Source organism: Larimichthys crocea, chromosome XVI (assembly GCF_000972845.2).
Source record: "Larimichthys crocea isolate SSNF chromosome XVI, L_crocea_2.0, whole genome shotgun sequence".
Classification (NCBI taxonomy): domain Eukaryota; kingdom Metazoa; phylum Chordata; class Actinopteri; family Sciaenidae; genus Larimichthys; species Larimichthys crocea.
The window spans coordinates 16961447-16974389 of NC_040026.1; the positions used below are offsets into that span (position 1 = coordinate 16961447).

The 12943-nt window shown below is 40.4% G+C and overlaps 1 protein-coding gene across 20 annotated transcripts in view; it reads left to right on the plus strand.

The window, feature by feature from the left end:
• The window catches only part of LOC104930360 (calcium-activated potassium channel subunit alpha-1), an 89270-nt gene that overhangs the window by 61031 nt on the left and 15296 nt on the right, over positions 1-12943 (plus strand). For 4 of the 20 annotated variants that reach the window (XM_019278841.2, XM_019278844.2, XM_019278847.2 and 1 more), the window contains exons 15-22: positions 230-339; positions 811-879; positions 1352-1438; positions 1805-1881; positions 2723-2731; positions 3879-4052; positions 6644-6676; positions 9889-9982. In XM_019278841.2, the coding sequence (XP_019134386.1) occupies positions 230-339; positions 811-879; positions 1352-1438; positions 1805-1881; positions 2723-2731; positions 3879-4052; positions 6644-6676; positions 9889-9982 (653 nt within the window). The remainder of the gene's footprint in view (positions 1-229; positions 340-810; positions 880-1351; positions 1439-1804; positions 1882-2722; positions 2732-3878; positions 4053-6643; positions 6677-9888; positions 9983-12943) is intronic. The other 16 variants (XM_019278850.2, XM_019278855.2, XM_019278859.2 and 13 more) reach the window with 7 other exon arrangements.

Consider the following 12943-nt stretch of genomic DNA (forward strand, 5'->3'; position numbering starts at 1 on the left):
CCACAGCTAAGATCCATCCATCTGTGCTCACTGGAATAAGTACAAAAAGTAAAGTTGGCCATAAACGTAGAGTCTGAATAGAGAATAATGATTATCCCACATGAGCAGCATCTGGTGAGTGGGTGTGGGATAACTGGTAAAAGAAAATGATTAATTAAACTTCAATCATTTTGTTTTATGTGTGTTTGTGATAAAAAAAAAAGCTTCCTGTGATAAATCTTTGTTGTAGATTGAAGAAGACACGTGGCAGAAGTATTACCTAGAAGGAGTAGCCAATGAGATGTACACTGAGTACCTGTCGAGTGCCTTTGTGGGCTTGTCCTTCCCTGTAATTTGCGAGTAAGTAAGCTGAAATCTTTATTTGAATTAAAAGTTGTGCTTGCGGCTTTGTCTTTTGTTTTCTTCTCTGCTACTTTTCTGGACGTGAGAAATGTTGAAATGCTTTGTGACATTTTTTTATTCTTTTAGTAACTTTAAACTTTAAATGCAGCATCAGTGGTACTGTAAGACGTTAAAGATATACAAGTGTAGCAGTCTAAAGATTCTCCATAGGAGCTGAAAGTGGCGTTTCTCCTCATTTTATTTATCTTAAGATTATTTTTTAATTACTGGGTTTATTAGCTGAAGACTCAAAGATGATTACAAAAAAGACAAACAGTCCGTTACATAGAAAAAACAGGTGCTCAGCCTCTTAAATACAAATCAGACCTCAAAGTAGAAAAGAGTGCCTTTAAAGCTAAGCTAATTTCCAGAAAACTACAAATACGAAGCGTGTTTGAAGTCTTATTATGTTGTTATTCTCTTTTGCAGACTGTGCTACGTGAAGCTGAAGCTGCTACTGATAGCTATAGAGTACAAGTCTGATCGAAGGGAAAGCAGGTAAGTGGATGTGCTCGCAGTGGCTTGTTGAAGTCATTAAAATTCACGGCTGCAAAAACCAAAACACGCAGGTGTGTTTGCTGTCAGTATTTGCTTTCAGTGATGAAGCTACTTTGAATCAGCTTCTCTGTTTGACTGCAAACACAAAGCGCCCTGCAAACTGCGCTAAATTGGCATCACAAGCGCCTCTGATAACGTCCTGACAAATGATGTCATGGGGGAGGTGACAGTTGGTTTCTGAAGTATTATTTCATGGTTTCTCCAATGCACTGATGCTTGTTTTATACTATTTGAAGTGTCACTGCTATCTGCTTTCATCAACTTAATTTAATAAACAAGAGGCTATCCTGCCAAATGAGTTTCAAGAACTAATCCTGCCAGCATGTGCCACTGCCAGTGATTAGTGCAAAGCCTTGCAAATTCTGTGATATAACTTTCCACTGTGACATCTTTGGTCTATAAATCCTCACAGCACCCTGATAAACCCTGGAAACCACGTGAAAATGCAGGAGGGGACCTTGGGCTTCTTTATTGCCAGTGACGCCAAAGAAGTAAAGAGGTAATGAATGGGATCTGAGATTAAATGGGGTCTAATAGTAAAGTCATAGTGTTTTTTTCATGATTTATTGCATTAGCCATTCAGTATCTCTATGTACATTCTCTCACTTGAGTTATAAAATGTAGGAAAAAGGGCAAAGATAACACCCAAACTTGTAAACAATTCATCAGAACGCTGTATATGTTTGGCTCCTGCACCTGCCTCCCACTTTTTGATATATTTCACCTTGTGTATGACAAATGCCTAAGATGCCTGTCTGACTTATATTGGTGTAACCAACCTGAAAGCTGAAACCAGAAGATAAAATGATCTTGGATGTCGGCTGCTCAGATTAGTTCACATGGGATTCTTGGTTTTCTTCCACAGGGCGCTTTTTTACTGTAAAGCCTGCCATGATGACATTACTGATCCCAAAAGGATAAAGAAATGTGGATGCAAGAAATGTAAGTGACTGCATATAAAAACATTGTTTCAATTAGCATTTTTTTCAAAGACTAAATTGAAACTGAGGTTAGCAGAAGTCTGGTGGTGCGACGGCATATTTACATGACCTACATAGCGACGTGTCCAAACCACTTAGTTCCTGCATTAATTATTCATTTCTTGAAACCTTGTAACTCGTGTATAAGGAGAGGTCATCGGATTTCTACCTGCTGCCAAAACAAACAGGTGCACTCTAAGTTTTCCTTGTAGAACTACAGGTTTGGGCTTCAGCATGACAAAACATAGCAGTAATGGGTCAGTTCACCCAAATCACCGGTTTATTTTTCAGTTTTGTGGTGTTGTTTTTAAGTGTGAGATTTGGGTGAACTGACTCTGTAAGTATTCTTTCTTTTTGGTTTAGGTCGACACCATTTCTCTGAATTATTCAGCATTTATAGATTATTCTCTTTTACATGTGATACTCGCCTACAATCAAGCTAGTTTAAAGTCGTCTCAAACCACCTGTGAATACAGCGTAAACGTGCATTTTGTCTGTTTGCCTGTGTGGATGTTTGCTCTGTTTTCCTTTGTATAATAGCTATCTGGGCTATAACAATTAACTGATAACTTTATGAGGCTGATAGGCATTCAGAAAGACTGTTGACACCACAGGTACCTGTCTGGATCGTGTGTTTCTAGACTTTAAAAACATCATGTGTCCCTTTGTTGATCTTTCACTTGGATCTAATACAGTTTGTCTTGTCTTAACCGTCACAAGTAGCAGCTAATCTTAACATTTGATGTATTCTCTTCCTGCTGCTTGGGAACTTGACACACTTTCCTTAAAAATTCACTTTATAGTGATATATTGTGAGTAATGTGGATTCATATCCCCTCCGAAAACAAAGCCTGCTACCCCCTGATTGAAGCGATCTGTTTGAATGTTACTGTACTGTAAATGTTGCATGTATAATGTTTGATGCTGCCTGGATCCCCACCGTCCCCCCGTCCACCCCCCCGTTGTCATGTGCACGTCACTGTCAAATCGATGAAAACATTCAACAAAAATGAGCAAATTATTTGAACTGTTATAAAATGTGATCAATTTTGGAACAAGACACAAAGAGACAAGGGTAAACAGTTGAGTGTGCAATATAGTTAGCCGGAACATTTCATTAATGCCCTCTTCAGTCGTTAATACTCTAGATAACCACCAGATGTCCCCACAGTTCTTTGACAAACTAGATCACAGCTGGAAAGCCACTAGAGAAATAAGGAACATTTCATTTGAACTGTTTTGATAAAAGGAATAAATCATTTGACACATACTCCAAAACGATGTAATTCACTGAGGTGACTGCACAATTTCTCCCGGCACATCTAACATCAGCAATGTTTTGGGACAAATGGCAAAGTTGTTGTGCAGTATGTGTTACTTGGAGGATGTCAAATGAATTTATGGTCTAATACAATTTCACACAAGTGGAGCTTTGTCGTTTTTGTTTTGGTCCTTCCAGGATGCGCTTACAGATCTATCTAAGTTTAGAAAACAGTTTTCTGTGAGACATCTTCGCATTTACTTTGACCTTTTGTCAGAGAATTCTCTACCATCTTGCCCCAGAGATTCAGTTCTTACTGGAGTTATAAACCAGAACAAATATTTGTTGTAAAATACAAACACATGCTCAAATCAAAAAGTAGACATACAGTAAACTAAGTGTAGAGCTGAAGTCGGGAATTTGTTGGAGTTATTGTATGACCTTGCCCTCCCTCGCCACTCGTGTCACATTTAGGACCTTGTCATTTCATCCCCATCCTACTAGTTCCAGAGATGACCCAAACTAAATTCAAAATTTAAGAATATGACATTTGCACGGTGTCAAGACTAAGTTAATCTTGTGCATCCCAGCAGCAGCCTTCCTCTGTGCCCTGTCTTGCCTTTGTCCACTCTTCCTCCAGAACGACCCTCGACATTAACCTGCTCTTCCTCTCCTCTCGTCTGAACCCGTGACTGTAGCCAAGAAGCCCGCCTACAAGAAAATGAGACTGGCATGTTGTTTTGATTGCGGCCGCTCAGAGCGGGACTGCTCTTGCATGCCAGTTAATGTGCGTTGTAACTTGGACTCCCCTCAACGCGACATCCCACTCTCTGCTGTCTCTGTTAATGATTGCTCAGCCACTTTACGTGCCTGTAAGTTGTCACCATGACATGTGCTCTTCAGTGTTTGTAACATGCACTGTGTTAACCGTGCAGTGTGTCTTTAAGCGTGTGTGCTGTCTAGCTCTAGCAGTTGTGTCGTTACTGTCACGGATATAGATGTTGCTTTGCTTGTGTTGCTACTTTTGGAGGTGACTTTTAACTGTTGTGAAGCATGCCAGTACACTGTTTCGCTGGTGTTTTGTCAGAGAATGTGAATTCAAATTGAGGTTTTAGTTTAAAATTAGATCAACGGTCACTAATGCAACATTTTTGCAGAGTGTGAAAACTAATTCAAAATAAAATAGCATGCTCCCCCTTCCCTCCAGTGACCTCACCAACATATTTCCAAGAAATTAAAGCTGAAGCCACGAAAAATGTACAGCTGCGCATCCCCGCTGCAAATCTCTTGATGCACGCTCAAACCTGAGAATCTTGGTGGAGAATTTGCATGCATTTCTTCAAATTATTTGGTCCAATAGGAGTGTGCTGTAACGATGTCACTGGAGAGGATAACTTCATTTCAAGAATAACCAAAATAACATTCACTTAATCCAAAATATTTCACTACTGTACCCTCCAGAAATGGGTGAACAGGATAGGATTTGAGATATTTATATGTATGAATGCCACTGACAATTAATTAGGAAAAAAAAAAAAAAAAGGAGGCACCTGAGGGCATTTTATGAGGGAAGCAGTACATATTGGGGTTAATGTAGTGGTTTTATTAAATTAAGATCAAAAGCTTGAGCAACCACTGGGGGTAAAATCTCCAAAAACATATTCAGTACACAAACCAGTGCCCCGTTCATTGCCAGCAGAGGAGCTCTGGGTTTCTGGGTTTTTAGTCTCGTGAAATTGATTGAATCGTACAATAAGGTGAACAGAATACAAATGGAATAGAGCTGGATTGTATTGGATTGCCAGAGGAATAGAAGACAATAGAATGATGCTGGATCGTATTGAATAATTGAGCTGCACATGAATTCTTAATTCAAGTGTGATTCCCCTTTTAAAGCCAGAGGGCATGTTAAATTGTACTGATGTATCGTAGAAGGCATGAAGAATGTGTCCAGAGTTTGCGGAGCGTTGATACAATTTGCTGGAAAACATTGTAGACTGTCATACACTTTTAGCGAATGCTTCTTGATCAAAGACCATTCTGTGTATAGTTGAACGTCTCTGGGCATTTCCAACCCTCAACATGTCTTCCAGGGTTTGTGTGCTGTGAGGCCTCGCCTGGCGAGCTATGCTCAAGCAGAGCTCCGGAGTTGCTGTCGACACGGTGCGGGAGATGCGTGGAGCGAGGCCTTATACGGCCTGACATGGAAATTATGTTTGCATTTTCATTTTTGGAGTGCTACCGGTTGTCATGAAACTCAGCCTGACAGTTCCTAACCACCAGGCAGCCGAGTGCCCCCCCCCCTCCGCCCCTCTCCTCCTCTCTCTCGTTGTGGGACAGATGCTAGCCTGTTAGTCCTGTGACTCTGCTCGCGCCCTCCGATTGCAGGCGACAGATGCCAGGACCAGCAAGGTCCCTGTTTGAACATTGCTGTCACTGTCCTGCCTTAAGCTCAATGCATGACCTTTATTATAAGCAAGGGGATGAAATAAGGTACTAATGAGCATGTGTGGGACTCACGGCTCCAAAAAGTGAGTCACAGAAAGTTCCATGTATCCGTGCAGGTTTTTGTCGGGCAGTGCAGGAGAATGGGAAACAGCTTTTGGGAAAGGGAAGAAAAAATAAACACTATTGACTTAAGAACAAGAACACATACAGTATTGTCACATATTGTGAGCCTTGTTACCTTCATACCTCTTGACTAATGCTGGTCGACATAGCAAGCGGAGGTGACTTCATGTGAAAAGACCTCTAGACAAGTTAAGACCAGGTTAAATTTGGTTTATATTTTCAAGGTTAAACAGCATTTTAATGACTATATTACACCGTGTGCTGCAGCACATTGACATAAGGTTATTTAATGCTGCTAGAACAGTTAGCTTTAGTCAATCAAAAAAAAAATGCAGATATTTTGATAATTTATTCATTATTTTAAGCCAAAATACCAAAAAAATTCGACTTTTAGCTTCTCAGTTGTGCTGATCTGTTGTTTTTCTTTGTCTTATATGAACATAAATCAATATAATTTGAGTTTTGAATTGACACAATAACATTTTATAGATATCTAACCACGTTTATCCCAGGTTTTACCTCGACACCTAGACGCCTTTTTGATTGCAAATCACCAAAAATCAATATTTACTGACACGTCAAACATGACTGTTGATTCAGCAGGTGACCACCTCCAAACACTGACAACGATCCACTGTTCAAGCTTACTGACCACATGGCTGAAAATCATATTTCTAACTGACCCTGTGTTTTATTTCTCATTGCTTTGTCCGTGTTGTCTTCAAGGCACCACTCTTTGTTTTATTATTATTATTATTATTATTATTATTATTATTATTATTAAAGTGCCTTAAAGAGAAAATCTCTCAGTTCCCAGTTGTCATTTATAATTTGCTTTCATTACAACCTGTTCTTCCCTGTAACCTCTCATCTGTCTCTGCATTTTTCTCAGCTAAAAATAGCTATAATGGATATATCAAATCAAGTAAGTTTTGATTTCCATTCTATCTCTTTTGTCATTTTTTTTTACACTAACCCTTTCACTTGTGCGTTGTTGTCAGCTATCACCACTCGAACCGTCTTTAACCTGTTGTGTTTCACTGTTTGCTGCTCATCGCTCTGTCCAGTCTATCATCATCCATCATTATATTTTATAATGCAAAGCATTAGGTAAATTGTTTCTGAGTGGTTTGTGTTGAGTATCAGTTACAGCTCGGCAGTAGATGGTGCTACTGCTTCACTGTCTGGTGCAAAGCTGAAAATACAACATCAAAACATTTAAAGTAAATGCATGCAAGGATTTTTAATGGAGAAGGCATCAAAAAAAAGAGACAATACTTTCTCAGTTCTCATGTGTGTCGTCTACTTCAACAGGATCTGTGATAGGCAGCAAATCTGCCATAACGTGTTCTCCTGGAGAAGTGCTGTGTATGTTTGACATGGGGCAGATGAATAGTGGAGGTCTGGAGCAGAGAGGATAATCTGCTCGACAGCTGACTGTTGAAATAATCATCTCTATTCTCCAGTTTTAGCTCCTAGCCATTTTTTGGAGTAAAGGGAACGCTTTTCCTCTGCTTCCTTTTGTCTGTTTTATCGTGTTATCTTCGTCAGTTTTACCTCTAGTGGAGTTGTAAGCTTTCACGTTTCAAATAGTCAAGCGGACTCCCTCATCAGGCATAAACTGCGCACAGCAGCTGGTGGTTGATAATTCACACTGCCACCTCCTTGTTCTTATGGCATAACAATCGCTTGAACACCTGAAAGCATATTTATTAATTCATGTTTATTATAAATATCAAAGTGACTGTCTAATCCAGCATTTCATTGGTGCCTATACCAAGTGTTTAAGTGGTGTTTAATAAAAATGAGTTTTTTTTTAATTATTCAGCTATTAGCATTCCTGTGCCAGAAAGAATTACCCCCCAAAACCAGTGATTATGCTTTAATTATGATAAGAGTCACAAGATGTTTTATTAACATATACACTGCAGGTCTTATTGAAGTCAGTTCAAATCAAATCCTATCTTACGGTTAATGTGAAGACTTAAAGGGTCAGTTCACCCAGATCACAAAGCAAGCGTTTTTATAACTTAGCCCCCTTGTGGTCTATTTACACATGAAGATTGGTTCAGATTTGGTTGAGATTTCTGCCTCCATCCAACACATTTGAGGTGAACTAGATTGTGTTTGTTTTGCTCACAACATCCAGAAATCTGAATTTTTATTAAAAAGAATTATGTCTTTACCCTGGATAATCACTGTTGACATTGAAGCCTGAGGATTTCACTGACGAGTATTTCAAAGGTAAATTTCCATTTTTTTATTTTATTCACCTCCATTGTGCTGGGATTGAAGCCAAAATCTCAGCCCACTCTCACTCTCCAAATGCACATGAAATCAAAGCTTCGACATGCCTAGATGCCACTAGAGATAAGGTGATTTGGGTGAAAAAATAAATTAACTTGCATTGTACAGATCCTGATTTTGACTCCTCTTCATTTAGCAGTAGACGACGGTCCCCTAATCCAGCCATCAACTTATCAATACAAGTCAGCTAAACTGAACCACCACTCGGCCAGCAAGGTCTGTAGGGGCCCCCATAGTGGAGTTGCTGCAGTGTCGGTCCCTCTGGTAAACAACCGCAAGGGAAGCCTGCTGCCCCCCTCTGAGCCCTCTGCTCTGAGACCGAGCTTCATGGGCTCTGGGGACCTTGTCCAGGTGGGGCGGCTACCAGGGGTGGCAGAAGAGGCGAGCCGTCTCCAGCGGGCACGTAGCCTTCCAGTGAAATACAGATACCACCCCAGTCACTCCAATAACGCCACACTCAGTCACAGGCACTGTAAGGGCCACCTCCCCCCACCTCCCTTTGGCGTGTTTGGCAGGCCTGAACTCAACAACAGCACAACCAAAGCATGTGCTTGCCAGGCTGGAGTGGTTGCATGTGTAGCATTCCTTACTAATGACCCAGTGTGTGCAGCTGTCAGCTGTGAAACATTAAATATTGAACAGGCCGAGCGAGATGTGAAGGGCCAGTGTGTTGGAGCATCCCTCTCCACTGGAAGCCCCCCGTACTTCGATATTTTCCATTATGGTGTCACTTTTAGACATGCTAGCAGTCCTTGAAATCCTGTGTTCATATGCAGAGGAGCATGATCTTCCAGACTGATGAAAGCTCTTTTAGTTTCATTGTGCAAAAAAAAAAAAACCCTGCTGACAGCTTGAACCATCATTAAAAGATACTCAAGTGTATTTCTCCTGACCCGTAACAATCTATTCCCCCCATAAACAATGGCTGTTAAAATGCGATTAGCGAAAACACATTTCTTGCTGCTTGTGTTTATTTTACCAGCGACTGCCACAGATTAGACTTGTTTTCTACAACTGTGATATTAGCTCGTGAAAAATATTTTCCTGATTACTTTACTCGAGGGTGAAACTTGTAATTCGTTCCCTATGAGGAGCTCTGTGCAGTTTCGTGTAGTGATAAAGACAATGTCCAAGGGGCATCTCAGCTGTACATAAATCACTCTGGCACGAAGACCGAGCTAATTATATGAGCCAGATGAAGAAAGACCAGCAATCCAGACTAGGCTCAGTATTGGCACAAAAGCAGCCTTGTTAATGTTGGATGCTTGATGTTTATAGGTTATTACGTTAATTAAATGAGAATGTGAGTGATTAGCACGAGTAAAAGAGGAGGTATCTAGGTCTAGTCCAGGTCTGAGGAAATGTGTACTAACAAGGGATTAAAAAAATGAAAGTATCCTAATACCCTTTGATGTATTTGTGGTACTACAGTATCATTTGAATTATAAACTTGTTGACATGTGGATTACAGCAATTCTCTGGATTAGAGTGCGGTGTATAAAACCCTGACAGATTAGACATTAGCAATTGGCATGATGGTTGATGATGGCACTATTGCATGTTTGCATCTTCATACACACTCATGCAAATGTTGTGCTAATGTGTCCTGTTGTCATCATGCAAACATCGGACTGTTTCCGTGCACACTAGTTGAAATGTCCTGTCCACTCCATCTTGTTCACCCAGCCTCTCTTTCCACTGTGTCTGTGTAACCGTATTATCTCTTTGAATTCACTGACCTCAAATCGTGCTGTGTTGTTCTCGTCCTGTCACTGATATTTGCGTGTCTTCTGACAATTCGCTCCCTCATACCGTTGACTTTTGTTGCAGTTGAAGAGGACCAACAGTCGGCATTGTCGCCCAAAAAAAAGCAGCGTAATGGAGGAATGAGAAATTCTCCAAACTCCTCACCCAAGATAATGAGGTAGGACAACAGTGATGATATTTTTGCTTTGTCTTACTGTGTGTTGATTACTGATCTTCAGTTTAGTTCACCGTTCTTTAATAACAACATTTAAACCTGCATTGCTAGATTTTTTTGGCCACATGGGGGCAGCAACAAGCTGTTCATACACAACTGAAACTGAATGCTAAACAGTTGCATGAATATTCACCACACACGGAGCAACACTGGCTTATATTTGGAGCTGTGTTTCTGTCAAATATTCACTCTCCTTTCAGCTCTGCTTTTGGTCTCCACCAACTCCTGAGGGACATAACTGGCTCTTTAGATGTTTTATGCTTGGTTATGTTTACCAGCTAGTCACTCACTTTCCGTCTGTATGCTGTTTGGTGCTCAGTAAACAGTGAACAGCTGCTGTGAGAAACAAAACACTAAAATTGTGGCTCATGAAAAACAAAACAATGAGCTTAAAGAAGCTAAAATGCTGCGTAAAGCAGAGTTGGGTGATAAATCTGTCGGTTCATCACTACGAGCAATCCTTTTCACAAAATAAATATATATATATATATATATATAGTATATATATATATATATATATAATATATATATATAATATATATATATATATATAATATAGTAGATACAATTTAATCTATTGTTAATACAGAAAAAAATGTGCACCTTTTGAGGACCAGTGGGGAGGATTCAGTGCCATCTAGTGGTGTAGTTGCTGATTGCAACCCTGTCGCCTCACCCTCTCCTTCCTAGTGCGAAGGAGAAACTATGGTGGTTGCGAAGCATGCAGAAAACACAATTCAGTTCTGGGTTACTGTAGAAACATGGTGGTTAAACATAGTGAACTTTGTGGAAGGAGGACCCATTGCTTCTGCAAATTTAAAAGAATATATATTATATTAAAAACACAAATACCTACTGACATGTTTCATGTTTTCAGATTTTTAAATCTGTCAAAATCTTGCAATCTTGTTGTTTGGTTGGGTTCAACAGTATATACATCTTAACATATTTAACATCTCAAAGAAAATGTTTGTGTGCTTCTGCTCTCGTGGCAAACATGTCAGACGTGCAGAAGGGCTCTTTGCCATGAAGTTTCAAGTGACAACTACAGGCTACAGCTCTTAAACAGGCCTTGGCACTAATGACAGCACCAGCCAGTCAGAGAGGCTCTAAAGGATAGATAGCCCAAGGCTATTCATCTATTGTCGGATCCCTCTGAGTTCTTTTCAGCACGTAAGGCCACAGATGATATGTATCATCACAATGAAAGCCAAATTCAAATGCTACCTTGCTTTTATCTTGTCCTGTGAAATTAAATTGCCGCTTATTGATTTTGACTGGAGATAACACTGTTATTCAACAAGAGGCCATTACAGGGATGATAATAGTAATTGTCATTGTCATTAAGTGCCATGTTGTAAGGAAGCGAGGCAACAGGGAAGTCCTGTAGCCTGACATATACAAAGTGGAATTGTACAGATGAAATTGAATTAAAACTGACAGATGACTTTATGTTCCCGTTGCTAATATGGCTGCTATTCATTTGACATTTGGAAATTAAATCCACAAATGTCCTTATTGTTTAGTACTAATACAATACAGATCAGCAATATAATAAAGTAGTTCTAAAAATGACTTGCTATTATATCTGCAAGGAGTGTTTATGCGCATAATTTAGCATTTTCCTTTGATCTCTGGCCTCTTTCTTTTCAGGTGGGCGATTTGCCCTTGTTTGATTGTTTGATTCGGTTCAAAGTGGTGTCAAAGTTGAATCGCTCTAGGTGATTTCCAGACTCCTGGGTAACAGAACCAGGCTTTTCTAGTGCTATAGCCATCAGCTAAATATCAGCCCACCAAACCAATCCATCTACTTGTCATGCTAATACACTCTACAATACAGGTGGATGTGTTATTTCATCCAGCGTGTAGCGAGCAGACACGCTGGAGAGGGATTCGCAGCGGTAGCCTAAGGGATACTTCATTGCAACAAGCAGAGAGAAAAAAAAAACATCTTGGTGTATACTATATCAAATGTGTTTTTACAGGACCTGCGGCCTCAAGGCCTTTGTAAATAAGTAATGATCAACAGATTGGCTGTGGGTTTTGAAGAGCAAGCCTTTGTCAGTTTGCATGATGGGGAGGATTTTCAAAGACTTTGCCTGTCCTCACTGCTTGTGCACTTTTACAGTCAGCTAGTGCGGTGATGCTGAAATAGAAAATTTACATAATATGCATGTTTAGCTTCTACTTTATGTCTCTCTCAGCTGTCAGTACGCTCCTCTAGAAGACACCTGGCTTTATGTTTCGTGGTCAGGACGTGTGAAGTCTTGTCAAACGTGTCATCTTACCACTAAAGTAGTGAATTACGCTGCTGATCATTCTGAATGTTTAGAAGCGCGCTTACAGAAATGACACTCTCAGACGCGTGTGATGAAACAAACTGCACAAAGAAGAGAAAGCAATCAGCTGTGGAAGCTGAACTGTCTACTGTTTCCAGATGTATCGGCAAACTAACATGTCCTGTCTGGAACTTAGCAATGACGACCTCGCTGAAATTAACACCATTTCCACAGGCTCCTTGATGGGTCATAAGACACATCTAATTGTGCGATGTCACAACGCGTTCGGTCACATCGGACCGCGCCGTGACATACACGTCATGTCTGTTATAGCACTGCTGAGGCAATTGGCAGTGCAGGATAGTGACAGGCCGTCATGGCTGACAGTGAGCGATAGCTATCCTGGCAGAGCTCTGCCTCACCAGTCATCTCCACAAGGACAAACTGAAGTGACAGGAGCTCCACTGAGTGAGTGGTGAAACATTCGACTTCTGATGAAATATTTAGCCGAGGTGTAAAACCACTAAATGCTTTCACTCTTATTAGAACTTGAATTTAAGACTCACGAGCACAAGCCGGTGATGTAGAGTGCGACAAGAGTTATGGAAAAACAACGTCATGGGTA